Source organism: Astyanax mexicanus, chromosome 1, assembly GCF_023375975.1.
Source record: "Astyanax mexicanus isolate ESR-SI-001 chromosome 1, AstMex3_surface, whole genome shotgun sequence".
Taxonomy (NCBI): domain Eukaryota; kingdom Metazoa; phylum Chordata; class Actinopteri; order Characiformes; family Acestrorhamphidae; genus Astyanax; species Astyanax mexicanus.
Window position 1 is genome coordinate 55,820,923 of NC_064408.1, and position 27,907 is coordinate 55,848,829.

General features: G+C 37.3%; 1 protein-coding gene across 3 annotated transcripts; it reads left to right on the forward strand.

Moving 5' to 3' along the window:
• Nucleotides 1-10,440: 10,440 nt before the first annotated feature.
• tbc1d7 (TBC1 domain family, member 7) lies at nucleotides 10,441-27,873 on the forward strand. Of its 3 annotated transcripts, XM_049480343.1 has the most exons (9): nucleotides 10,442-10,715; nucleotides 11,490-11,616; nucleotides 18,025-18,105; nucleotides 18,224-18,414; nucleotides 18,526-18,663; nucleotides 19,097-19,242; nucleotides 21,641-21,770; nucleotides 22,050-22,167; nucleotides 27,074-27,873. In XM_049480343.1, the coding sequence occupies exons 2-8, from the start codon at nucleotides 11,505-11,507 to the stop codon at nucleotides 22,134-22,136; spliced, it is 885 nt and encodes a 294-aa protein (XP_049336300.1). In that variant the 5' UTR covers nucleotides 10,442-10,715; nucleotides 11,490-11,504; the 3' UTR covers nucleotides 22,137-22,167; nucleotides 27,074-27,873. The 3 variants fall into 3 exon arrangements, with proteins under 3 accessions (XP_007242436.1, XP_049336300.1, XP_007242435.1); XM_007242374.4 differs by lacking the exon at nucleotides 27,074-27,873 and having other exon boundaries at nucleotides 10,441-10,635; nucleotides 22,050-22,170; XM_007242373.4 differs by lacking the exon at nucleotides 27,074-27,873 and having other exon boundaries at nucleotides 22,050-22,170.
• The last annotated feature ends 34 nt before the right edge of the window (nucleotides 27,874-27,907 follow it).

Here is a 27,907-nt window from a genome sequence, read left to right on the forward strand (position 1 = left end):
GCAAGTAGATAGCTTACAGTTGTTGTTACATTGTTTGGTTTTAAATTGTTTTATTATCAATTTATAGAAGTGTTTCATAAAATTGTTTGATGAAATGGTTTCATAAGTATTTTTATAGAGTGATTGAAAAGGCTTTTTTATTTGTTTATCTATTTGTTAACTGGAAAGAAAAATAAAAGAATAATATGCAATATGTGGTTGCTACATTCATTCAGGCTTAAAAAACGACAATATTGTAAGTAATCCAAAGTAATCAGATTACGTTACTCACTTGAAGTAATGTAACTGATTACGTTACAAATTACATTTTGAGTGATGTAATCAGTAATCTGTAAGGGATTACATTTTAAAAGTAACCTTCCCAACACTGAATATGTTCAATGAAATACTGAAGCAGAGCATGATCCCCTCCCGCAGGGCAGTGTTTCAGCATGATAATGACCCCAAACACACCTTTAAGACGAGCACTGCTTTGTTGAAGAGGCTGAGGGTAAAGATAATAAGACCTAAACCCATCTTTGGGCATCTTCAAGCAAAAAAAGTCTTGATTATCTGCCAGCTCTGTGATGTCGTCATGGAGTGGAAAAGCTCTGGTAAACTCCATGCCCAGGAGAGTTAAGGCAATTCTGGAATAAAATGGTGGCCACACAAAATATTGAACTTTCAAGCGGTGTACTTACTATTGTTGCTGGTGGTTTAGCCATTAATGTCTGTATACTGACTTCTTTTGAGGTAAGAATAAATTTACACTGTTATATAAGCTGCACACAGACTACTTATCTTTGTGTCAAAGTGTCATTTTGTCAGTGTTGTCCAATGAAAATATATACATAAATATCTGCAGAAATGTGAGGGGTGTACTCACTTTTTTGATACACTGTAAATATCTCGGCATCTGGTGTGGTAATCAAAATAAGTTACCTTATAGATATTTACACTGAATGTTAATACAATGTAACTGTAAACAGCAGAGGAGTTGATCTGCATTGTCCTCTGTGCAAACTCCTCAAACGGGCCTCTCAAGCATGTGTGTGTAAGGGTTTTGGACCTGGATGGGGAGTGAGCCAAAGTGCAGGTGCAGACTTATTAACAACAAGCGGACAGTTTGGTCATTGGCAGCAGGTCAATATACAGTAACGGTAAGGGAGGCACCCAGCCTCCCAAGGTCTAGCCTTAGAAGTTGACAATTTCACCATGTTTGCTAGCCAACAGCTCATTAGCAAGATCATTAGAGTTTCGCTTGTCTTCTGAGAGGGAGTTATAGATAAGAGCTGATACAGCAGGTGTGGGGTCAACTTGCCCCGGTCTCTTGAGGATGTTCAAGATTCTTTTTAATAAACAGATCCTGACTTAATTTGGATACAATTAAACCAAACTGAAGGGGGTTACGTAATGACGAAAAAGGTGGAGCCTGAAGCCCCACCTGTGTTCCAGCCCACCAAGAATGTTCAACCCATTTTTAACTGTATAAAACCTTTGAATGCTGAATAAAGACCTGTTTTCTCCTTTCTTTAAACAATGTCGTTTCTCATCTGTTCTTTAGATTTCGATTACTCACTTTTGTGATACACTCTAAATATCTCGGCATCTGGCTCGATGAAAAACTTTCTTTTAAATCCCATATTAACAAACTCGCCAGTAAGTGCAGATAAAAGCTCAGATTCCTTTATTGGAATAAATCTTGTTTACCTGTGCACGCTAGAAAAAGAATAGATTAGATTCATTCTACCATTCTGCTTTAAGATTTATTACTGGCAACCCTTCCACTACTTACCACTGCACACTATATGACAGAGTTGGTTGGTCCTCACTAGCTGCATGAAAGGAATCACACTGGATAATATTCTTTTATAAATCACTTTTTGGCCTTTTGCCAGCTTATATCCCTTCTCTATTCTCAATAAATAACAATACATAACAAACTTGTACTGAGAGTTTTTAGCGAACTTGGAAAAACTGATTTTAGCAACAGGAAGATTGCTGGGATTACTGAACCATTTAAAACTTTTAGTTTTTAATCACCATCAGGAAGCCTGTGACTGTTTTAACTAAATTTATTTTAACATTTTATTGTTCTTAGATTTTATTTATTTAATTAATTAATTTTTTCTTTTTTATTATTTTTATGATCTTAGTTCATTAGTATTCATTTTACCATTTCTTATCACTCTTATTGTTTTATTTTAACATTTACTTTTAATATTATTTTTTTTATTATTTTTAATTTTAGAAATTCTTTATTATTTGTGTTTTGGTCATTTTCTTCAGATTTTCCTATTTTAAATATATATTTTATTTATCTATATAAAAGTGTGTATTTCTTTTATTAATTATTTTCCCCCTATTTTTAATTTCTTATTTAATGTTTCCAATCCCTTTTATACTGTAAATGCTCAGCTGTATTGTAAATGAGGGTCATCCTCAATGCACTGCTGAATTAAAATAAAGGTTGATTGATTGAACACTAAGCTGTTATAGTCCTTATCTACATTGCACACTTTAACATATGTGCCTTTGTGATATGTGATGCTGTTTACAAACACCAGAACTACTCAAAACTTAACTTACCACACTCTTCCATTAATATGCACAAACATCTTATTGTAAACACTGGATTCATTACGGTTTATTAATATAGGAACGTTTGCACCTAAAATAACAACTCTGCCATCATGCAAATATTTTTGTATTGTATATGTTTTTACTGTTTATTTTTCTTTTATTCTATGTGCCCTTTCTTGTTGTGTCTCCATTGTCTTTGCACCACTGACCCAAGCCAAATTCTGTTTTACTGCACAGGAGCTTTGCCTAATAGCATTTAACAAAAATAACAAAAAAAAAATAAAACAACTTACCAGCAAATTCTCATCTGCCTCAGAGTCTCTCACAATGAAGTTTACCAGCTGGGCTTGTGACAGCTGTCGGGCACTTCTAAAAGCACATGCAGCCATGTGGATTTTAACTTCCCCTAAATGGCAGTATAAATAAAGAAAGTTAGACAGAGGATGGATGGTAGAGCACATGAATCAGTAAACTTCTGTTCAGTAAATGTTCTGTTGAAATGTCAGGTCTGACTATTTGAAAAGTAATAACATCTTTGGAGGTTCCTGACCAGTTAACATCAAAAACGGTTCTCAACTATACAAAGAAACATATGTACCGCAGTCTGTAATTAAAAAAAATAAAATGAGCAATAAATGTAGATACACCTGTTAAAAAATAAAGACCACTTGCTTAATGCTGTCTGTGCTGACAAAATTGGTTAGAATCATCAAAACACCTTTCCATCATAGACAGCAGGAACTTTTCTTTTGCAGGAATTTGTGCTACAGTAGCTTTCTGTGGGGTTAACCTGACTATTGGTATACTGCCAAATACATACATACACACATACATACAGTGGCTTGCAAAAGTATTCATACCCCCTGAACTTCACATTTTGTCACTTTACAACCACAAACCTAAATGTATTTTCTAGAGATTTTAAGTGATAAACCAACACAAAGTAGCCCTTAATTGTGAAGTAAAATAAAATGATACATTTTTTCAAAGTTTTTATAAAATAAAAATCAGAAAAGATTTGCAAAAGTATTAATTTTTTTATATCCCCTAAATAAAATCCAGTGCAGTTAACTGCTTTCAGAAGTCACAAAATGTAATTTAGTCTCAATCACAGACATAATTTGGGGTTGGGGGACAGGGGGACATGCCCCCTGCACTTTTCAAAAAACAGTTTTGGTCCCCTGCAGTTTTTACAGTTAAAAACCAATGTCACGCTATATTAAATAGAGACAGATCCAAGCGCTAGGACCAAGCAGAAAACAACCGTTCAAGCAAAAGCCAGTTTCCCTTTAGACCACCCACAAGCCCATCGACTGGCTCTGCCAATTCTTGCTAACGTGTCATTGCCTGCCACGGCTGTCACTCTAGCAAGTTACTGTCTCCAAAACCATCACAACCCGCCCCAACCAGAAGCCGTGGATGACTGCAGAGGTGTGCTGAGAACCTGTGACAAGGCCTTTAAGCCAGGGGACAAGGCTGGCCTCAGATCAGCTAGAGCCAAGCTCTCCCGGGGGATCAGAGAGGCAAAGCGCACCTACGCAAAGAAAAAACACGCCCACTTCCAGGACACTGCTGACACTCGATGCATGTGGCAGGGCATCCAGACCATCACCAGCTACAAGTCACCTCCACCTGCTTGTAACAGTGATGCCTCCCTTCCAGATGCACTGAACACCTCCTATGCAATGTTCGAAGCACAGAACTACACGACGGCAAGGAAGACCACACCTCTTACAAACGACCAGATATTGTGCCTGTCCTCAGCTGATATGTGGATAACTCTACTGAGAGCCAATCCACGGAAAGCCCCAGGACCAGACAGCATACCTGGCAGAGTGCTCAGAGGATGTGCAGACCAACTCACAGATGTTCTCATTTTTAACATTTCTCTAAACACTGCGGTTGTGCCAATGTGATTCAAGACAATCACCATCGTCCCTGTATCGTCTCAAGTATCGTCCAAACTGATCAACAGACAATTCTATCTCAAAGTACAGCTCAACAACATCATCAAGTTCACTGATGACACAACTGTAGTTGGCCTCATCAGCAAGAAGGACTGGAAATGCTGGAGTTTTAGAAATTAAAAATTAAAAAAGAAAAGCACTTTATGTTCACACTGACTGAACATAAATGTATTTATTTATTTTACTTCGCTATTAAATAACTGAAATTCACTTATATCTGAAAAATAAAGCTCGTTGGCCTGGTGATACCTGTCAATTTGATAAAACTTATATAATTGTATATATACAGGGGTGGACAATGAAACTGAAACACCTGTCATTTTAGTGTGGGAGGTTTAATGGCTAAATTGGACCAGCCTGTTGGCCAATCTTCATTAATTGCACATTGCACCAGTAAGAGCAGAGTGTGAAGGTTTAATTAGCAGGGTAAGAGCACAGACTGTGGTTTTGCTCAAAATATTGCAATGCACACAACATTATGGGTGACATACCAGAGTTCAAAAGAGGACAAATTGTTGGTGCACGTCTTGCTGGCGCATCTGTGACCAAGCAGGCCCACCACAGGTTGATCAATCCTGGGTGTGTGTCTCGAGGTTTATCTGTTCGCCTTAGCAGCACAGTTGGTGTCTTTCTGCCTTATCCATAGCCAATGACTGGTCCTCTCTGCTGTGTCGACCAGCTCTTTACTTGCCTGTCTATAAGACTGGTACCCCAAAGTAATTAAAGGCTATCCACAAGGTCTTGTGTGGGACGGATCCAAAAGCGTTGGCAAGATCTAAAAAAAAAACACATGCAGGTTTCTCCGTTCCTTCTTGGCAGTTTGAATCTGGTGTCAGATGATATGTGCGTGCTCCAGACATCCTGAAAATCCTTGAACTCCAGCTTTATTGACTGATGTGTCCACAAAGTTGTTTTTTTTCAGGAATGTTGAGAGCCTTTGAGCCAAGACACGAAAGAATATTTTTCCTTCTATGTTCAGCAGGTTAATCTGTCGAAACTGGCTTGTAGATGAGGCATCCTTTTCTTTGGGGATTAGGATGCCTCCTGCTCTTCTCCATGCCTTCGGTACCACTCCCTTCACCCATGCAATCTTTATAAGCTTCCATAGGTCCTTAAGTGCTCTGGGAGTATTCTTATAGAGCCTATACGAGATCCCATTAGGACCAGAGGCTGATGCAGATCTTGCCTGCTTCACAGCCTTTTCCACCTCCTTCTATGTGGGGGGTCTTGTGTCCATTAGGTGTTCAGGTGCATGACATGGTGGCATGTCGTCTGGGATAGTAACTGGATTATGCCTTTCCTCATCAGTGTAGGTCTTCCTCAGGTACCCTTCTAGTTCTCTTATGGACATTTTAAGGCTTCCACATTTCTCTGGGACAAAGATATTTTTCACAAAGGTATACGGATTGTTGTAGAAGATCCGTTCTTTCCTCTTACTTTGTTGTCGGAGGTGTTCTGCTCTCCGCAGTTTTACTAGTCGCTGCTTTATTCCGTTTTGCAATTCATCAATGCACATTCTTTCTGCCTCTGAAGCTTTCCTCCAACATTTTCTCAACTGCCTTCTTTCTTTTACCAGCATGTCAAAGTCTTCTGGACTTCATTTGGTTTAATCGAGGGGCTGTCTGCTTCCTCTGTGTCTTGCCTTTTACTCCAAACCTCTCAGCACCATAGCTGTAAATTAATGCTCCCATATATGCTTGTGGTTGGCTTGATTCTGGACTGGACCTTGTTGTTAACCGTAGCTGGTTAGGCTTTGAGCTGGAGCCTGTAGGAGGACGAATGCGAAGCTGAGCCTTGTCTGAGGTGCTGATACCCTGAGGGCTGTGGGGGTTCTCCTGCCTCTGGGCTTCGACTGATTTGCCCTATTGAAGAATTATTGGTCAATGTGATGCCCCATACTATGCTCACTCAGGCATTTCTTCCTTCCTTGGTGGATTTTTAGGCCCCTCTCTGTTGTTACCTTTGACCAGCCACATGTGCATATTTGCAACTTCTGTCCTGTCAGTGTTGACCTTCCATCAATTATGGTGCTTGTTGTTCTATCCGTTGTCAGTTCCGTTCCATGATCTGTTACCAGGTATTTCGTCCATGATGGGTCATCTTGCTCCCCCGCTCTCGCTGACCCTGGGGGTATTCTCCTTACAGTGATTGTAGCCATGATGGGTGGATCCAGAAACACTAACAAGCGCTGTGTCCTGCCAGTGTGAGTTGCTAACCCAGACCAGCCCGATAGGGTCTATTCCCTCCTGTCAGCAGTCTCTCCAGGCCGTCATCTGTTTTTTCTAAGATTGTCAGCTGTCCTTTTACAGCAGTCACTGGACTATTCCAGAATTCAGATTTGTTAAAAGGTCTGGGTGTTACAATCCCATTAACTGTTTATGCAAGAGGAAGCTGTCTGAAAGTGATGTTCAGGTGCTAACCCAGATTAAAAAAAAAAACATAAAACCACGGCTGCCCAAATCAAAGCAGAATTCATTGTGCACCTCCACCAGAACTGTCCGTCAGGACAATACATTATTGGGATCTAAAACCAGGTGTTTCAGTTTCAATGTCCAACCCCTGTATGTATATTTATATTTCCATGATTCCTATGTTCTTATTTTATAGATATATTAATTTTATCATTTCTTATAATTCTTATCATTGTACTTTACTTTTACTACTATTATTTTTTTCTTCATAAGATTTCCCAAATTTCGGATAACTCACGCATGGGTTGTGCACGACTACAAAGAGGTTTTATTTAGGTTCAGATTAAAATTATAAACTAAACACATACTTCGCGCTGCACGGCGGGGTGGTGTTCTTGGAGATGGGAGAACAGGTTTGACGTATGTCCACCTTTAGCTGTGACTTTACGGCCACATTGATTATAAATCGGATAACCATCCTCGGGTGCGTTCGGCGGGTCTCTGAAATAGTCCCAGTGCTGAGTAGCTGAAGCGGAGCAGAGTTGCGCATGCGTGGGTGAGTTTCTCCGCTTGCTTGCGTTTTACCGGTAATAAGCAAACACACACGGTATGATAACCGTGGATTTTAATACCATGGTATACCGTGAAACCGGTTACCGCTGCAACCCTAGTTCTGTGTGGGGTCTGCTTGGCATTGGCATTGGTTTGGCAACCTCATTGAGCTTTGAACTTCATAGCCAGGTGTATCCAATCATGAGAAAAGGTATTTAAGTTGGCCAATTGCAAGTTGTTCTCCTATTTGAATCTCCTCTGAAGAGTGGCATCATGGGCTCATCAAAACAACTCTCAAAGGATCTAAAAACAAAGATTGTTCAACATAGTTGTTCAGGGGAAGGATACAAAAGGTTGTCTCAGAGATTTAACCTGTCAGTTTCCACTGTGAGGAACATAGTAAGGAAATGGAAGACCACAGGGACAGTTGTTGTTAAGCCCAGAAGTGGCAGGCCAAGAAAAATATCAGAAAGGCAGAGAAGAAGAATGGTGAGAACAGTCAAGGACAATCCACAGACCACATCCAAAGAGCTGCAGCATCATCTTGCTGCAGATAGTGTCACTGTGCATCGGTCAACAATGGGAGAGTGATGCAAAAGAAGCCATTTCTGCAAGCATGCCACAAACTCGCCTGAGGTATGCAAAAGCACACCTCAGGCTTTTTAGATCTTTTAAGAGTTGTTTTGATGAGCCCATGATGCCACTCTTCAGAGGAGATTGAAATAGGAGAACAACTTGCAATTGGCCACCTTAAATACCTTCTCTTGATTGGAAACTATGAAGTTCAAAGCTCAATGAGGTTACCAAACCAATTTTGTGCTTCAGTAAGTCAGTAAAAAGTAGTTAGGAGTAAAAAGTCAAATCAATAAAATGATAAGGGTGCCCATACTTTTGCACCGGTCAAATTTTGGTTTAATGCATATTGCACATTTTCTGTTAGTACAATAAACCTCATTTCAATCCTGAAATATTACTGTGTCCATCAGTTATTAGATATATCAAACTGAAATGGCTGTTGCAAACACCCAAATGTTTAGAACTAAAAATGATTAAGATTAATAGGTTTGCCCAAACTTTTTCATATGACTGTATTATATTATATTTCATTATATTATAATGCCAACTTTGTCTGTAGTTTGTAGTCTAGCTGGGCATATTGGAATTGACCAATCAAACCCACGAATAAATAATTAAAATCCAGATTAGCGATGGTAGAGCTCTTGACGCTAATGCTGCAATGAATGCAATTAGGGAATTCTTGCAGATGATGCTCACGGTCTAAGCAAAGCAAAGTCTTAAAGTCTCTGCATTTTGTAACCAGGCTGTTACTGTGCAATGCACGAACCTGTACAAAATTTCCACCAGACCGGGAATTACAGCACAACACAATATATTTCCATGCTTTTGGAAAATCCCTGGTACTGTAGGTTCAGTGCACGCGGGATGCTTGTAGTGTCTTTAATCACACCTACACGTATTGTAAAGGGGACTCTGAGGTTAATATGAAGGTAATATTTAATAATATTTGATAATCAGGTGCTTCTAACCAACATTGCAGCCGTTCATCTGGGCAAACTCTGGGGTGTGTCAGCTCGCAAATAGTAGCAGTCAAAAGTTTGGACACGTCTTATTTAATGGTTTTCTTTATTCTTTTATTTAATTCATTTTCTACATGGTAGATTAATATTAAACCTGTGAAAACTATTAATTGGCATAGCCTTCACAATCCCCTGACCTAAACCCAACTGAAAGGGTGATTTGAGGTGATTTGGGATGAGCTGGAGCTTCACAGTGCAAAGCAGCTATTGTTTAGCACCTCTAGGAACTCCTTTAAGACGCTGAGAAAACTATTCCAGATGACTCCCCTTAATGAAGAAACTGAGATTAAAATACCAAGTTATAACAAGTATAAAACATATTCTAGACATAAAGGAACAAGGAACGTAATAACACATATGACTAAATTTATAAACAGAATTAATATTTGTAAGATTGAATTAATATTAATTAAAATTAATATTAATCCTACAATCTATTTTATAACATTAAACAATCTATAAAAAAAACCCTTTAATGCTTTAAAATAGATTAGATTTATTTAGTCATATATATCTTAAGTAGTATTTTATTAATGCCAAAGTACATCCTTTTGTAATTTAAATTTCAGAATATGTATAATGTTGATGATTACAACACATTTCAACGTTTAATAATCACAAGTCTACCAGTTTTTACACAGTTTGGTTTGTTACAAACTGTAGAGCTGCAGTAATGATAGAGGACGCTGTCACACATTACAAATATATATTTATAAGTGTAAAAATGAATAAATTTAATTTAATATTTATATGTACATACATGCACAATGCACACACACATATATATATATATATATACACATATATATATATATATATATATATATATATATATATATATATATATATATACATATATATATATATGTATATATATATATATATATATATATATATATATATATGTATATATATGTATATATATGTATATATGTATATATATATATATATATATATATATATATATATATATGTATATATATATATATATATATATATATATATATATATACATATATATATATATATGTATATATATATATATATATATATATATATATATATATATACATATATATATATAATTATATATATATGTATATATATATATATATATATATATATATATATATATATATATATATATATATAACTATATAACTATATAAACTAAACCTTGTGAAAATCGTGTAAAAACTAGTAGAGTTGTGATTATTATAGGTGTATTGAACACCTTCCTTTGTGTAAATTTATGCATTGGGGGCGCAGGGTTGCCTCCTCCAATATGGCGACCACGCATAAACGCCAGGAGACCATGCGGCGTCTATGTATATAACGTCTATGCTGGTCTCACACTGCGGTGACGTATGGTGGTGCGGCGCTGCAAGTGGATGATATTGTGGTCCTCGGAGCTCCGGAGACACAGTATGCCCCCTGAAATGCGCCAGACTGTTTAAAGCTGTGCACAGACGTGTTTTACGTTGGGAGGGACAGTCTCTGCGATCTGAAACATTTTCGTTTGGACCATGTTTTCACCGTAGCCTGGTAAGAATAAGCGGCTGGTTGTGGGGAATGCTCGGGAAAATCCGCGGATGTAACTGCGGCCTGTAGCACAACTGCACAAGGTGGGTTCACTGATAGTTCATAATCGTATGTTCTGCTGGTTGCCAATGACAACGAGAGGGCCAGATCTGCGAAAAACATTACCTTTTGAACAAAAGTCTCTAAAAATCGCGTATGTCTCCACAGCTTATACACTAGCTTAGCTTCTACCATCTCCCTGACCGGGAGCTCTTTCTTCTTGCGCGTTAGCGGCACTGCGCATGCGCCGGCATTCTGAACGTGTAGACGTAAGTTAGAGGTTAAGTTAAGAAAGCTACAGACACACAGCAACTTAACTTATTTTAATAAACAGTTAGGAGCATTTACCTAGATGGTATAAGGAACAGAACACCTGTTGTTTTCATACCGAGGTTATTCTGCACGGTTTTGTTATGGAGAAGTAAATAAATAACAAATTATTATTAATGTTGTTGTTGTTGTTGAGTCGAAACCATAGCGTAGCTGAAGAGCTCTAATGGAAGCAATATAGCTTCAGCACTACAACTACAACTACTTTCTGATATTATTGTAACTCTTTCTTGTCAAGGCTCTTACTCATTATTAGTTCGCAGATCATAGAAAATCGAACTATTTACACTAAGACCTTATTTAATCACATTTGTGGTTCCACTAAATATTCTACGTAGTACATTGAGGAAGTGTCCCAGGAACATGCTGTGCTTTACTTGCATTTTGTTAATGCTGCTTCATGAACAGGATTTGCATGGATGGAAAGGAAAACGTATGCCTATTTAAATAAAGTATGACAGTTTATTTTTTGCTTTTCTTTTGTTTAGAAAAGAAATCTAAACATGGCAGAGGATCTCCAGAGAAACTTTAGATCTGCATATTATGAAAAGGTGGGCTTCAGAGGTGTGGAAGAGAAGAAATCACTTGAGATTCTTCTGAAGGATAATCCACTAGGTAAAATGAGCTTTTTTTATGTGTATGCTTGTTCAGAAGGGGATACCCAGAGACCACAGTCTGATTTATCTTGTAGTTTGGACCTCATCGATTGTTATGGGTACATACGACTGATCCAGGTATATTTTTTTTAAATGAACTGTCAGTTGGTCAAGTTACAGTGTATTTCAGCTAGTGCATTATACAGTCAAATGAAAAAGTTTTGGTACCCCTGATCATTTTCATGATTTTTTTAATTTTTTTTATAAATCATTGGTTGTTCGGATCAGCAATTTAAAGCTCAGTTCAGTTAAATATATCATATAGCAGGAGAGCACAGTGATATTTGAGACGTGAAATAAAGTTTATAGGATTTACAGAAAGTGTGCAATAATTTTTTAAACAAAATTAGGCAGGTGCATAAATTTGGGCACCCCAACAAAAAATGCATCAATATTTAGTTTCTTCTTTTGCAGAAAAAAACTCTAAATGCTTCCTATAGCTTCTAATGAGAGTCTGGCTTCTGGTTGAAGGTATTGTGGACCATTTTTCTTTACAAAACAGAAACAGTTTAGTCAGGTTTGATGGTTTCCGAGTAAAGGGTGAAAATACGCCTTTTTCCAGTGGTTGAAAAGACATTAGTTCTTTACAACGTCTAATTTAGTTTAAAAAGATAGACAAACTTTTTGTTTTGGGTAAATTAACATAAAAAAAAACTATTCCAGGTAGAAAAGTCAAAAGTTTTATTTTTACATTTAATGATCTTAAAAAATATTTGAATGCAACTTCTGTATAAAAACATTTTATAAAAAGTTACAGTTTTTAAGACATCCATGCTGTCTGCCCCACAACCTCTTAACACATGAACATTTCAATTTGTTAACTAGGACTTTAACTTTAATAGCTTTAAACCATTTTTTTTATGTTAAAAGAACTTCCATGCTGCCCCTCCGACCACACACACCCATCCTAATATACACCCCCACACTCACTGGCAAACTCTATGATTAACACTTCAAATTACCCAATAGAAATCTAAAACTTGTGGTAAGCGGTCTCCCAAATAAATATGTAGGAATACAAAAGAAAATATCGCCCAATATCGTTTTTTCCTTGTCAGCTAGGAATATTTTATTTTCAAATAGCGTGGTATTAGATGCTCTGTACATCTTGGTAGTTTTATACAATTTTATACACAAGTGCGGTAAAATACAAACAAAATTTTAAGTCAGTTTTTATTTTCAAATGTTTATATCTGGATTTATGGGTCATAAAAATATTACGCTCCATCCTTTAGCCTCAAATGTACAAATCATTAACATTCAAAACGTATTTTCCATAACTTATATTACACACTTTCTAAAAAACTCCAAAATGCTGGTCTAAACAAAGGCTAAACTGGACGTTTATTTGACATCTGTCAGCAAGCCAAGTCTGACCAACTCCTAAAATGCTGTCTAAAGTAAGGCTAAGCTCGATGTTTAAAACTAAAATTGAAACTAAATAAACTGATGAAACTAAAAAAGAGACTTTGAATTCACCTGTGTATGTAGGTCAAGGGTCAATGAGATTAACAAACAAATTTTTAAGCGTTCCAATAATTGGAGGTAAAGGTATTTAAATCAATAAAATGACAAGGGTGCCCAAATTTATGCACCAGACTAATTTTGTTAAAAAAAATAGAAATTTACACTTTCTGTAAATCCTATAAACTTTATTTCAGTTCTCAAATATCACTGTTTGTGTTTGTGTGTGAGAGAGAGAGAGTACCACCATAGCAAAACAGTCCCTCCAATACAGGGGTCACTAATATGCGGACCGCGGTTTGCTGGACCCAAACCAATAAACTACTGAGAAGGATTTATTTCTGACCGTGTTAATTTAAAGCAGCGGAACGTTTATTGTCTTTATGGTTTACGTGCTTTATTTCAGCGCAGTAAACTTACAGACCAATCACGTGTGTTGTAAGATCTGTGCAGATGCGAGCGCGCATAGCCACACAGACGAAGCAGGCGATGAGAAGTGGGAGAATAAAGCGAGAAAATGTAATACAGATGGTGCGCACCAGAAAAAAATTTAAATACTACATTTATAAAACATATTAACAGTAATGTAATCGAGCGGTGTTACTTGGAGGAATTAAAGAGAAACAACCGAGACAAGAGTCCAAAATATTCAACTTTTCTCCACCTGGGGGGTATTCCAGAATGCGGGTTAAGTGACAAAACCGGGTAAGTAAACTCTGAGTTAACGGAAACTCAGGGTTTCCCGTTCCAGAAAACGAGCTTAGAGAGAACCTGAGTCAGTTACTATAAGTTACGCTCTGAAGCTAACCTGCTCACTGGCAGGTTAACTTACTCCGAATTCAGGGTTACGGGCACTTTTTTCATGCAAGCGGATCCAGTTGATATTGAAACGTTACCGTTTTTCCTCGCTGTCAATTTTATACCTAAACAATATTTTAAAGCCACACATTTAAACTATCACGCATCGTGGATCAGCCCTCATATCTTTGCAGACTTTAGGCATTGCTCTCCATTTCTTTGCCAATGTAGGAGACGCTGAATATATAGGCAAGGCTGTATGTTGGTCAGTCCTCAAAGTATGCCTAGATTTAAAACAGTTATTGTCCAGTTTTGTGGTGTTCCCTGGGCATAAGCCTTTAATGAACATTTAAAGAGGAATTCCACAGAATTGCAGGTTTGTCTTTATAACAAAAATTACAAAATTATCAGACGAATGGGAAGTGAAAGATAAATAGCTCTGCAAAATTTTATATTTTAGGATTTTCAAGAGTCATTGGATGCATGATTGGAACCCACATTCCAATAAGCACCTGCCAAAAATGAAGGGGATTATGTAAACAGAAAATCCTTCCACAGCATTAATATACAAGCAGTGATCATAAATTTACTCCTTTTTAAAAAACAAAAAAGGACTAACATTTAACACATTACAAACACTTATTTTCTCCCCTATTAAGATTATATGTGATGCTACCAACATTACTAATGTTAAAGCCAAATGGCCAAGCTCTGTACATGATGCATGATGCCAGTTTTATTTGCAGTTTTATGTGTTCCTTTTGTAGATCACAGTTTTCAATTTGTTTTTTAGGTGACCCTAGTATAAATCTTTAACAGCTTAACAGCCATCTTGATAGAAAGACAACAATACCATGCTATGCTTAAATAAATAGCTTTGTGTTCAGAATAGTTTTGATATTTGTTGAGACATAAGCATTCTCACTGTTCCAAGCTAAGCTTTGAAGGTGGATGGTTCCTCATAAGATTCCTGATCATCAGACACATTCCGTTATAGGACAGTCACGCACATTACTATGTTTAATCAAATGAAATATTCTGATCAACATATTTAACATACGGTTCCTCCATAGGCCTCCCAGGATCCTCCCATTCTGAGGCAGAAGAGATTGTTTCATCATTATCCTGCAACAGGAATTTAGATTTTTTGTTAAACACTGATATTTATTCACATCAAGTAAGATTTGGGAACATTAAGATGAGCTCCCTCCAGTGATTCCATGAGTGATGAGCCTCTTACCTTAGCCTTTTTCCTATTAGCTACAAAACCATAATCAACTGTAGGGCAGACTAAGCTTGATAAAAGTAAAAACATTAGGTAGTTGTGTACAAGTCATACCACTTTGGACTATGTTTTTATATTTCATCTTCACTTGCTGCCATGTGCGTTTAATCCCACTTGGATTACACCTAGGTTAATTAAAAAAAAGAAAAGGGTACAAATCAAGACAAATAAAAATGTTTAAATAATAATAACAACAACAAAATATTTTCCCATGTCTTTTCACTAAGTGTATTGTTGTGAGTTTTTCATTTTTATTTTAACTCACGCATTGACTCTGTCAGCTATTTTTGCCCAAACTGACTCCTTTGCTTTACTGCTACTGCTGAATTGCTTTTATGCCTGAATATTATTTTATACTCTGCATACGCAGACATTAATATTTCCTGCTCAATAGGAGTGAAATATGATGCCTTGTACTTTAACTCATTCATTTTCATGGTCAATCCCTGTTTCAGCGCTCCATTGAGAATGCCCGTTTGTAGGTAGCCGTGAACGCGCTTCAGCTGGGTTTAACCTAATCAGAGTTGAGTAACCTAACTCTGATCAGCTGCTGTGGAACTGAAAACTCTGAGTATGACGCGGTGAGGTAAGTCAACTCGGAGTTCAGGGTTAGGGTTTGGAGTTTGTTGAACCCGCTTTCTGGAATACCCCCCTGATCAGAACTCCTCAGCAAGAAAAAACACTCCCTCGCTCGCAGTTGCGCTCTCTTTGCTGCCAAAACAACCCTACTTCAACATTAAGGCAAACCCCAGGGGACAAAAAGCATTGGCAAATCCCCCCCATCAGTTTTACCCACAACATAATAAAGTATGCTACAGTAATAACATTAAATAAAATAAAACTACTGTTTTTAAAAAAAAAGCAGATCTTTTGGCCAAGTTCAGCAAACATTTCTCTATATATTGTACAATTTATCATTCATGTAATTATCATCATGACAGACAGGCCTAAATCTAATAAAAATAGAATCAAATAGAATAAATATCGCATTTTGAAACAAATTGAACATAGAGATTTACATTATTAGACTCAATATGTTAAATTATTGAGGGTGTTTCCATTTATTTTATAATAGGTTGATAATGTAATTATTGTGACAGGCCTATTTAAAACAATATTGTTGAAATATACTAGTATGTGTAATTTGTTTTGTCTTTCAGTTGTTGATAAACACTTACAGAACTACTATAGGCTTATTCAGTAAACAGAATAAAACACTGAATTAAAACACTGAAATTAACATTGGCGACGGTCCGGACCTTAGCCTGATGACATTTTCTCTAACTGGACCAAACTGAATTCTAATTAAATACCCCTGCTATAGTACCTTGCAGAACTCAAAAGTTGTGTCAATTACTGTTTGTGTGACCACTGATTCCTTGTGTACCAAACTGTTACTCACACACTGTTACTATTGGTATGAATACATGTACTTATTAACCAAAGCGTTTTTTTTTTTTTTTTTGCTTTAGTGTTAACATTATGTATATATGCTGTTGCAGCGGCACTGGTCATTTTAGACAGTTTCTCAAAGAATTTCTCAGTCTAAGAAATGTTTCTAATTTGCTTTAGCAGGAAATATACAGGGGTGTGTAAAAGTGTTTGCCCCCTTCCTGAATTCCTGATTTATCACACTTAAATGTTTCGGAACATCAAACCAATTTAAATATTAGTCAAAGACAACACAGATAAACACAAAATGCTATTTTTAAATGAAGGTGTTTATTATTAAGGGAGAAAAAAAATCCAAACCTACATGACCCTGTGTGAACAAAATGATTGCCCTCTAAAACCTAATAGCTGGTCGGGCCACCCTTAGCAGCAACAACTGCAACCTAAACGTTTGTGATAACTTGCAATGAGTCTTCTACAGCGTTGTGGAGGAATTTTGGCTCCAGTCATCTTTGAGAAATTGTTGTAATTCAAGCATAACCGGCCTTTTTAAGGTCATGCCTCTGCATCTTAATTGGATTCAGGTCAGGACTTTGACTAGGCCACTCCAAAGTCTTCATTTTGTTTTTCTTCAGCCATTCAGAGGTTGCACTTGCTGGTGTGTTTTGGATCATTGTTCTGCTGCAGAAACAAAGTTTGTTTCAGCTTGAGGTCACAAACAGATGGTCGGACATTCTTCTTTTAGTAGACAGCAGAATTCATAGTTCCATTTATCACAGCAAGACTTCCAGGCCCAGACCATCACACTACCGCCACCATATTTTACCCTTGGTATAATGTTCTTTTTTTGGAATGCAGTGTTTCTTTTACGCCAGATGTACTGGGACACCCACCTTCCAAAGAGTTCAAGAGTCTCATCGTTCCACAGAATGTTTTCCCAAAAGTCTTGGGGATCATCAAGATGTGTTCTGTAAAAAATTGAGATGAGCTTTAATGTTCTTTTTGCTCCGCAGTAGTTTTCATCTTGGCACTCTGCCATGTAGGCCATTTTTGCCCAGTCTCTTTCTGGTGGTACAGGCATGAACACTGACTTTAACTGAGGCAAGTGAGGCCTGCAGTTCTTTGGATGTTGTTGTGGGATCTTTTGTGACCTCTTGGATGAGTCGTCGCTGCGTTCTTGCAGTAATTACTTTTTCACACAGGACCATGTAGGTTTGGATTTTTCTCCCTTAATAATAAACACCTTAATTTCAAGATAACATTTGTGTTTACCTGTGTTGTCTTTGATTAATATTTAAATTGGTTTGATGTTCCGAAACATTTAAGTGTGACAAACATGCAAAAAATCAGGAAATCAGAAAGGAGGCAAACACTTTTTTTTTACACCACTGTATCTGTATATACTTATAATGCTTAATTGTCTTTCAGATGTGGAGAAGTTAAGTACTTTCAGTCAACGTTTTCCACTACCCTCCATGTACAGAATGCATGTATGGAAAGTTTTACTTGGTGAGAACTCTTACACAACTGACTGTTTTTTTTTGTTGTCTTTATTTGTTTTGTCTGTTATGTGTCCCTAAGCCTGTTTTTTACATCTTGGTTATCTTAATGTGTTGACACTCCACAGGAATACTGCCTCCACATACTGATTCTCACCCCTTGGTTGCACGTTACAGACAAGAACAGTATGAGGATGTGAGGGAAGCTCTAAAGGCCATGCGCTTTGTGCATGCAGCAACACCATACACTGAGCTCTATCTTCGCATGCACCAGCTTGAGAACCAAAAGCTGATGCGCCGATCAGAGCTCACTCAGCCTGTGAGGATCTAGTCATATATTTCCATTTGCTGTTCCTCTTTCTCTGTTTATGTCTGTCTAGCTTCAAGTTACTGTCTTTCTGGATACTTACATGCATGTCTGTTTTCTGAGGGAGAAGAGGATGAAGATTTTTTGGCTATTGCCAGGGCAATGGAGGAGATAGTAGATGACCCAGTGGACTGTTACTGGCTGATTAGGTGCTTTGTCAACCAGTTCAACCACAAGTTTGGTGACTCTATACCTCACTTGGTTCGTATGTATAGTCTTTAAGAACTATGTTAGTATTTGTCATGTATTTGCAATGATTGACAGTTTGCATGTCCATGCTTATTTTTATTTTTCCTCTCTGCATCATGAGGTTAAGCACAATAGGTACCCATGGTAGGTATGATTGGTACCCATAGAGTTTTCTTAATGCATATTTACTCATGTACAGTTTATTGTTAGTTATTTTAGAGTAAAAGGCATGATTTGTCACAGGTAAGTGCTGGGTTTCCCAAAACCATCTTAATGCAATTAAGATTCTTAAAGGATTTTTTGCACAGTTGTCATACAGAGCACTCTCTCTACAATAAAGATGCTTGTGAGATGCTTGTTGTGAGTGTAATGACAATATTAACTTTGCATTGTGGTTTATAACACACACAGTTCTGTTCTATTTATGTCTGTCTGTCTCTTTCAGCCCAAAAGCCTGGAACATTTCCTCTCGCAGGAGGACAGTCGTCTGCTGGCCCACCTTAAAACATCAGGAAGTCTGGTGTTGTTACCCTACTCTCTTTGGTTCAGACGCTGTTTTGCAGGCAGCCTGCCAGAGTCCAGTCTACAGAGGTCAGTACAGAGAAATTTCCCAAATAACTGAATCTTTGTTAGCATTGTTTGCTTTACAGAGGATGACAAGGTGAAAAAAAAAGTATTTTTCTATAGTATGGCATATATGTATTTAAAATGCAGAAGCATTAAAAATTATTAGAATATAGTTTTGTTGTTTGACTTTACTGATTATTGTTAAAACGTTCAGTTCAAACTAGTTTATGAGTAGGGGTGGGCATAGTCACTGATTTCCCAGTTCGATTCATTTAGGGAAATTTCAGTTACAATACAAATTGTAGTTTGAATATGAAATATATGTAACTATACAAGGAACACTCACATTTCCATTATTAAAAGATTCGTGTTTGACTTTACACACCAGTTACAATATTTTATTATTTTCTTTTAATTTAGCTTAGTTAATTGCAACACCAAGCTTCACTTCTCTATACAGGTTTGAAATGGCCACTTTACTGTTTACGTAAATAAACATATATACTGACATTTTAGTTACATAAAACAAAAAACATAACATGCTTCATACATTTATTTATCTGCAAATAAATGTGGGAAATTTACCCATATTCTTTAGTTCAGATGTGACACTATAATTAGCATAGTGACAATAAAAACACAACAAGCAAAATGAGTAATATTATTAGAGAAATCTTTATTAAATAAAAAAAAAAGCCGCTCTGAGCACAGTTAATCTCTCCCGATATAAAACCCTGCCCGGTAATCACGTTCCCTGGAGACGTTCCCATCCTTCCTGCTCCAGGTCACCCCAGCCAGAGGGCAGTGCTCATGAGATAAAACGCAAGACATTAAAACTGTACTCATATATGGGGGAAAATTGGCTAGATTGATTCGGGTTTGTAAGAATCAATATTGGATCATTCAAATGAAGATCGATTTAAATCGAAGAATCTTTTTTTTTAAACTCACCCCTATTAATGAGTACTACTGAGTACAACAGATACACCACAAAGACAAAAAAAAAACGATAAAATAAGTCTCACAGCTGTGAGGAAATATTACTAAATAGTACTTGAATCAGTGGATGAGTATTGAAAAAAAATCTATCCTGAGTTCAGTTAAATCCATTGTTAAGCAATGGAAGGAATATAGCAATTTAACCTGCCCAGGGGGTTCTTCATATACTCCAGAAATGCACAATGCACATCACAAGCATTCATACTCGGTAAGGCACAGCAGCTGTAAAGAATGTGGTGTTGATATGAATTTGTTGTATTTTTTTGTAGTTCACCACTTACAGCTGCCTTTCTTTTCTATATGATCTTGTGAATTATTTGAGATACTCATTGTGATGTCAGATTTTCATTAATTGTAAGCCATACTGATTACAGGTTTGAAATGTTGCTTTAATTACTTTAATATTTTAGAAATTATGAAGTGCATTCTGTTTTTGTTTTTCACTTTTCTTAAGTTTTGTTATATTTATATTTTTTGACTAGGAATTTAGCTTTTGAATATAACCTTTTACTTGCACTTACACTTTAGTTTTCACTGCTGCCATTAGCCATAACCTAATATAAATAGCTTTGGTCCTGGGGTAACATTGTCCCTTGAATTTTAATGTAACAAACCAGATCCAACTAAGTCCTTTCTTAGTTAAGTGTGTGTGCTGAAGCAGAGAAAACTGAAGATGGGTGAACTCACCTATGAAAACCATTATGCACCACTAATACAAACTTTTCTTCATATTGTATTTGATCTCAGTCTTTTATTTATATTCAAGAAAATGTGCTGTTTCTCCCCTGAGGGCATTTTCACACCTGTAGTTCATTTCTCTGGTCCGAATCAGTTGATGAGTGTCACGCAAGCAGACTGTGTCTGTCCTCTGATTGGACAGAGCTGTCTGGCGTGGGAGTAAATATACATTTACAAAAAAAGTAAATATAGCAAGAAGATTCTGCGTTCCAGCGCGAATATATGTGCTTTAATGCTGAACGTTGCGCTTTTAAACACAGTGTTTCTAAACATAGTAAACTGAGTGAGTAGTGAGCGCAGCACAGCGTGCATGGACACAGTGTTTGTTTGTAGCTGTCATAATCAGCGTTATCTGTCTAATAAATCAGTTTAAACTGCACCTTATCAGCAATTTAGCTCAAATAAAAGGAGTAAATTAAATAGCTGTGTCTGATTGAGACCGGATCACATTTTCACCAAAGCGATCCGCTCCAGAGTTCGATTGGGACCGGACTTCTCTAGGTGGTCTTGGTCCCGTTTTTTTTATTCGCAATCGAACCACACTAAAGTTACAAACGGACCAGAGTTTGTTTTAACTGTACCAAATAGTGCTGGTGTGAAAGCGCCCTAAATAAAATTGAATGACTGTATGCTGACTGGCTCCCCATTTTTTTTTTGTCTTGCTCTGATTGTGATCGTTCAAAAGAGTGTGGGACAAGGTAATTAGTGGTTCCTGTAAAATACTAGTCTTCATAGCTTTGGAGATTTTGCTGAGCTACAAGATCATGCTCATGGGAACAAGTCGACCAGAAGCAGTTGCGAAGTTCTTAAGCAATGTAAGGGCACCACATTGATTTGTCTTTTATCTGAATAGACATTTTTACTCACAATTACTCCTACCTAAAAAAATCATTAGTAAATTTGTATCACTCTATCAATATTTTATTATCAAATACTTTTTTTTTATGCATGCTTCATTTATTGATATGATTAGTCAGTATTGTAACATTTGAGATAAAACCAGCAACAGTTCATATCCTAAGGATGGCATACATCTGTGTCAATAGCAATATCCCACTGCCTGTATTTAATGTACCTCTCTTTTTCTCTTACAGCTGCCGCAGGAGAATACAGACGCTATTGTAACCAAAGCCATTGATCTGTGGCACAAATACTGTGGAACTCCTATGCACTCTGTTTAAAGGAGCCATACAATAAAATACTTAAAAAAATGTACTTAAGTATAGTTAAATTACTCTTATTTTAATATAAATATTATGAACTATTACATACAATGCCTACAAGTATCCAGCCCTTGAATATGCGCTTTTTTGTTTTTGTTTAGTTTTTTTGTCAGTTGAATGTTCTTTTTTTTGACAAGGGTTTCCAAAAAAAAATACCGTTATGTAATGTGAAATGTTATTAAATATTCATATTTAAGTGATTACTCAGGTCCAGGGAGTTTGTGGTATTCTGGTATTCTCACAGCTGGTGAAATGCAGAGTGCAGTGAATGTATCTGAAGTGTTTGCAGCTTCCAGAAATACATCTTTATACTACAAACACTTAATCAGTACTCCTGGCTACAGCAGATACACTACAAAGACAAAAGCTGGTGTTGATATTTGTCAGTTTTGTGAGAAAATCATTGTCAAGGTCAGTAACACTGGAGAGCAGCACATTACTCTACACTTCTCTAGGTATTACAAAACATATAACACTCCAGATGGGTTAGATGGCATCTAGGGGGTTATTTAGGCCAACCAATATCATTTACTTTTATTTAGACAATTTGAAACGCTGATTCAACATAATCTATAGCACATTTTAATGTATATGGACTGTAGAATAATTTTTGTTTTGATTGTAGGTGATTCTTCAGTTTCTGCTACATATTGAAATCACAGTAAAAAAAAAAACTTGCTTTATATGTCTTTTTTTCTTTCTTTCTTTTTTTTATAAGTGTTTTTGTTTTACATCAGAAACTGCGTACATGGTTGGATTAACAACCGGTTAATATAAGAGCAACAGCACGTAAGAGGAGCACCAGAGTAAGACTACAAAAACATTACACACCATTCTCAAAAAGACTTACCCCTCTCTAGTTTAATCTGTATGGACTCATTCTCACCAGTCACCAGACTTAAATGTAAATAAAAGGCAGATATTACATTTAGATGTACGTTACTGCATGATACTAGTGTTCAACAATTTTACTCAAAATTTCTCCTCTCTGTTTTGTGTTTCTGCTTGTATAAATGGGATTATTCTCTCTACTGTGTCGCATGACAGAATAAACTTATTTGTATTATGTGTACTTCAACAGCACAAAATAATACCGCAGTTCAGCTGTCACACAAGCTCACAAACATACACATATGCATTTAATTGAAGTCTGAACTAGTCAGTAAAGGCAGGGAGGCATGTCAGGGTTTTTGGGCTTTCAGTAACATCTGTACTACTCCCTGATCTAAAATCAGATTGGCAGCTTAGTCTCTTCGTTTAGAACAACTGTAGAACTTCTCTTTCAGCTGATCACAGAATACTGTCTATGTTTCTTTGCAGGTTTTCCTATATTTTTTACTTATTACTTTTTAAAATAAGGTTTGCAGCCCAAATATAGTGTATCACAAAAGTGAGTACATCCCTTACCTTTCTGCAGAAAAGTATATCACACTATATATAGTGTATAACACTGACAAAATGACACTTTGACACAATGAAAGATGGTCTGTGTGCAGTTTATGAGTGTACATTTATTTTTCCCACAAAATAACTCAATATACAGCTATTAATGTTTAAACCACTGGCAACAAAAGTAAGTACACTGTCATGTGATTTGTTAGTGTTACTAGGTTTCAGGTGTGCACAGGGAGCAGGTGTGCTCAATTTTGTTGTGCAGCTTTCACAATCTCATACTAATCATGGCAAAGAACTCTCTTAAAAGACAAATTGTTTCGCTACATGACGATGGCAAGGCTACAAGAAGATTGCCAACACCCTTGAGGTGTATTCTATACTATGGATGTGTGTCCCTTATGTTTGTGAGGCCTTTAGCCCAGATAGATTCATGTGTCCAGCTGAACTATTTCTGAGAAGTCCATTTCTATACATGATTGGAATGTCACATGTGGTTTCAGGTAAACAACATGCCGCTTCTCAAAAGGTCATATTTACATATATGGTAAAGCTGTAAATAGGGTGGTTGGAATTTATTAGGTATGAGAGCTATAGGAGTGACTGTGAGAGACTATTTAAACTGTTTAGACCACAAGACTGAGAGAGAGAAACCTGGGACACCGAGAATTGACAAGCTCTCTCCCACACTTTGCTTCTGATTGAAATAAATATTTTTATTCCAGTAAAGAAGGCAGTGTGCACTGAGTTTTATTTCAAGAAAAACAGCCTTCCAAGAACACCCAAAGAGGAGTCCACAAGAGACAAGAAGACACAACACCCTGAAACTGAGCTGCTGCACAGTGGCCAAGATCATCCAGCATTTTAAAAGAGCAGGGTAACGTCCGAATGCTGTCTTTGAAAGATAGGTGAGTGCTGTTAGCATTGCCGCAGAGATTTAAGAGGTTTGGGGACAGCCTGTCAGTGCTTAGACCATACACCGCACACAAATCAAATTGGTCTGCATGGCTGTCACCCCAGAAGGAGCCTCTTCTGAATTCTGTACACAAGAAAGCCCACAAACAGTTTGCTACACACGTCAACAAAGGACATGGATTACTGGAACCATGGTGGTGGGAGTGCCATGGTCTGGGGCTGCATGAGTGCAGCAGGTTTTGGGGAGTCATGAACTATCCAATATATCCTGTGAAATACTGAAGCAGATAATGACCCCAAAAACACCTCTAAAGACGACCAGTGCTTTATTGAAGAGGCTGAGGGTAAAGATGATGGACTGACCAAGCATGTCTCCAGATCTAAACCCAGTATAACATCTTTAGGTCATCTTCAAGCGGAAGGTGGAGAAGCGCAATGTCTTGACTATCTGTCAGCTCTGTGATGTCATCACTGAGGAGTGAAAAAAGGTCTGGTAAACTCAATGCCCTGGAGAGTTAATGCAGTTCTGGAAAATAATGGTGACCACACCAAATATTGACACTTCAGGAACTTTCAAGGGGTGTACCCTTTTGTTGCCGGTAGTTTAATAAATAATTTAGAGGGAAGGATAAATTTACACTGTTATATAAGCTGCACACAGACTCCTTTTCATTGTGTCGAAGTGTCATTTTGTCAGTGTTGTCCCATGAAAAGATATACATAAATATCTGCAGAAGTGTGAGGGGTGTACTCACTTTTGTGATGAGCACTGTGAATAACTGCAATTAATTTCATTCAAAGAGTTTTGTGACGGCTTGGTGGTGCTTGAGGCTGATCCCAGTTATGTGAGCAGCTGCGCAGAGGTGGGGCAGATTACGGTGGAAGTTGGTGTCAAACTTGGGGTGGTGTATTTAATATGCGTAATTAATTACTATGCTTAATTAATATGCATTAAAAAGTGTATTCCTGTAAAAATTGGAAATAATTCTACGGATTTATTAGATTTTTAACTAAATTAAGGAGGGGGGCAAAGAAGGGTCAAAGGGAAATCAATACCACAAAGAGTAAAAGAAGACAGGACAGGGGATTGTGTGATATTAAAGTGCAATTGTCTAGCCTGGATGCTAACTCCAAAGTACTTTCCACCGAGTATAACCACCATCTGCACCGAAATTGAATCTCTACGAGTAGAACTGCGACAAGAACTTACTGAACTGACAAAGGTATTAATTAAGGTGCCTTCGAGGAGGACATTAACAAGAAAATGAATAACGCAGCTGAGAAACTTACAGTGGTGTGAAAACGTTTGGGCACCCCTAGTAATTAAAAAATAAAAAAGAGGAATTGGAGAGCACTTGTATAATGTCCAGTGTATTTATTTGAGTCACGGATAAAACATGACGTTTCGGCCCTCAGGCCCTCCTCAGCGCATGGGAAATATTTGGGAGGTCAGTTTATTATTGATTGTTTGCACCCCTGATCATTTTCATGATTTTCCTTTATAAATCATTGATTGTTGGGATCAGCAATTTCAGTTAAACATATCATATAGCAGACAAACACATTGATATTGGAGAAGTGAAATGAAAGTGTGCAATAATTATTTAAACAAATTTAGGCAGGTGCATAAATTTGTGTACCCCAGCAGTAAAAGGACCATTATTATTTACATTATATATGCTCCCACTGGGCAAAGTTATTAGAAAACATGATGTAGATTTTCATTGTTATGCGGATGACACGCAGCTCTTCATATCAGCCAAACCTGATGACAGAGTGAGATTAAAGAAAACTGAGGATTGTGTAGAAGATGTAAAATCATGGATGTCGCACAACTTCCTCCTATTAAATAGTGAAAAAACAGAAGTTCTCCTATTAGGCCCCAAAGCTGCTAGAAATAAATTATCAGACTTGATGCTAAATCTGGCCGACTTCTCAGTCACACCTGGTTCAGCAGCTAAAAACCTTGGAGTTATTATAGATTCAGATCTAGCATTCGATAAACACATATCTAATGTTACTAGAACAGCTTTTCACACCTACGTAACATTGCCAAGCTAAGAAATGCCCTATCACTGCATGACGCAGAAAAATTAGTCCATGCCTTCATTACCTCAAGGCTAGATTATTGTAATGTGCTACTGTCTGGATGTTACTGCAGTCACTTAAATAAACTTCAGCTAGTTCAAAATGCTGCAGCCAGGGTCCTTACTAAAACTAGAAAATTTGACCATATTAGTCCAGTACTATCAGCACTGCACTGGCTTCCAGTCAAATTCCGCATAGACTATAAAATTCTCCTGTTAACGTATAAAGCCCTACACGGGCTCGCTCCTGAGTATTTACAAGACCTCATCTCCTATTATGAACCACCACGATTACTTAGATCTCAGGGTGCTGGTTTATTAGTAGTGCCTAAAATTCAGAGGAGCTCTGCAGGAGGAAGAGCTTTCTCTTATAAAGCGCCTCAACTCTGGAATAATCTCCCCGAATATGTTCGGGACTCAGACACAGTCTCAATCTTTAAGTCTAGACTGAAAACTTACTTGTTTAGTTTAGCTTTTGGTAATTAATGTTTTTTCCTTTAGATAAGGCTGCAGATTCAGGGGTTCATGGACAGAGGGAATTGTGGTAAACTGAGATGCTGGTGCTGTTGTTCTCCCACTGCACACGGTCACTCAGGTTTGTGGACGGTGGAGTGGGTGGATGCCAGTGTTTCAGGGAGCCTCCATGTCTATGTTACTTTCTGGCTCTCTGCCTTTAGTTAGGCTGTTTTATTCAGTTCTGCCGGAGTCATTTGCCACACTCTGATAATGTTTTAATATTCTCAGTTTTGCATAAATCCAGTCAAAACTAATTCCATCTCTCTGCTTTCCTCCGAGTTACTGACTGCCCACCTGTCTGACCCGATACCGATGTTGGACCCTCAGGCTCTCGCGTCTCCTGTCCGGCCAGACTGATGGAAGTTTCTGAAGTCAGCTCTTCTCCACCACCACCACAGATCAGCTGCTCATCGTCCATCTTATTCTCCACTACTGATTACATCCAAGCCATTAGTGGCGCTATTACACTCCTGAATACATAAAACCTATATGGATGTATAAAATACTTTTTAAATTTTAATTTAAAAGCTGTTTGACCAGTGGTAGGATGGTCCCCCCTCAAATGTGAGTCTTGGTCCTCCCAAGGTTTCTTCCTCCTCCTGCAGCTCTGAGGGAGTTTTTCCTTGCCTCCGCGCTCACTGGGGGTTCTGTATTCTGTATTTTCTATGTTTAATGTTTTGCCTGATTCTTTGTCCTGTAATCATGTTTCTGTAAAGCTGCTTTGTGCCAACACCTGTTGTAAAAAGCGCTATACAAATAAATTTGATTTGATTTGATTTAAAACATTACATCAATATTTAATAGAAATAACAGCTTCTG

Coding starts and splice junctions, on each gene's coding strand:
- tbc1d7 (XM_007242374.4), top strand. CDS start 11,505: ATGGCAGAGGATCTCCAGAGAAACTTTAGATCTGCATATTATGAAAAG. Junction 18,106..18,223: donor TGTATGGAAAGTTTTACTTG/GTGAGAACTCTT, acceptor GACACTCCACAG/GAATACTGCCTCCACATACT. Junction 18,415..18,525: donor GATCAGAGCTCACTCAGCCT/GTGAGGATCTAG, acceptor CTGTTTTCTGAG/GGAGAAGAGGATGAAGATTT.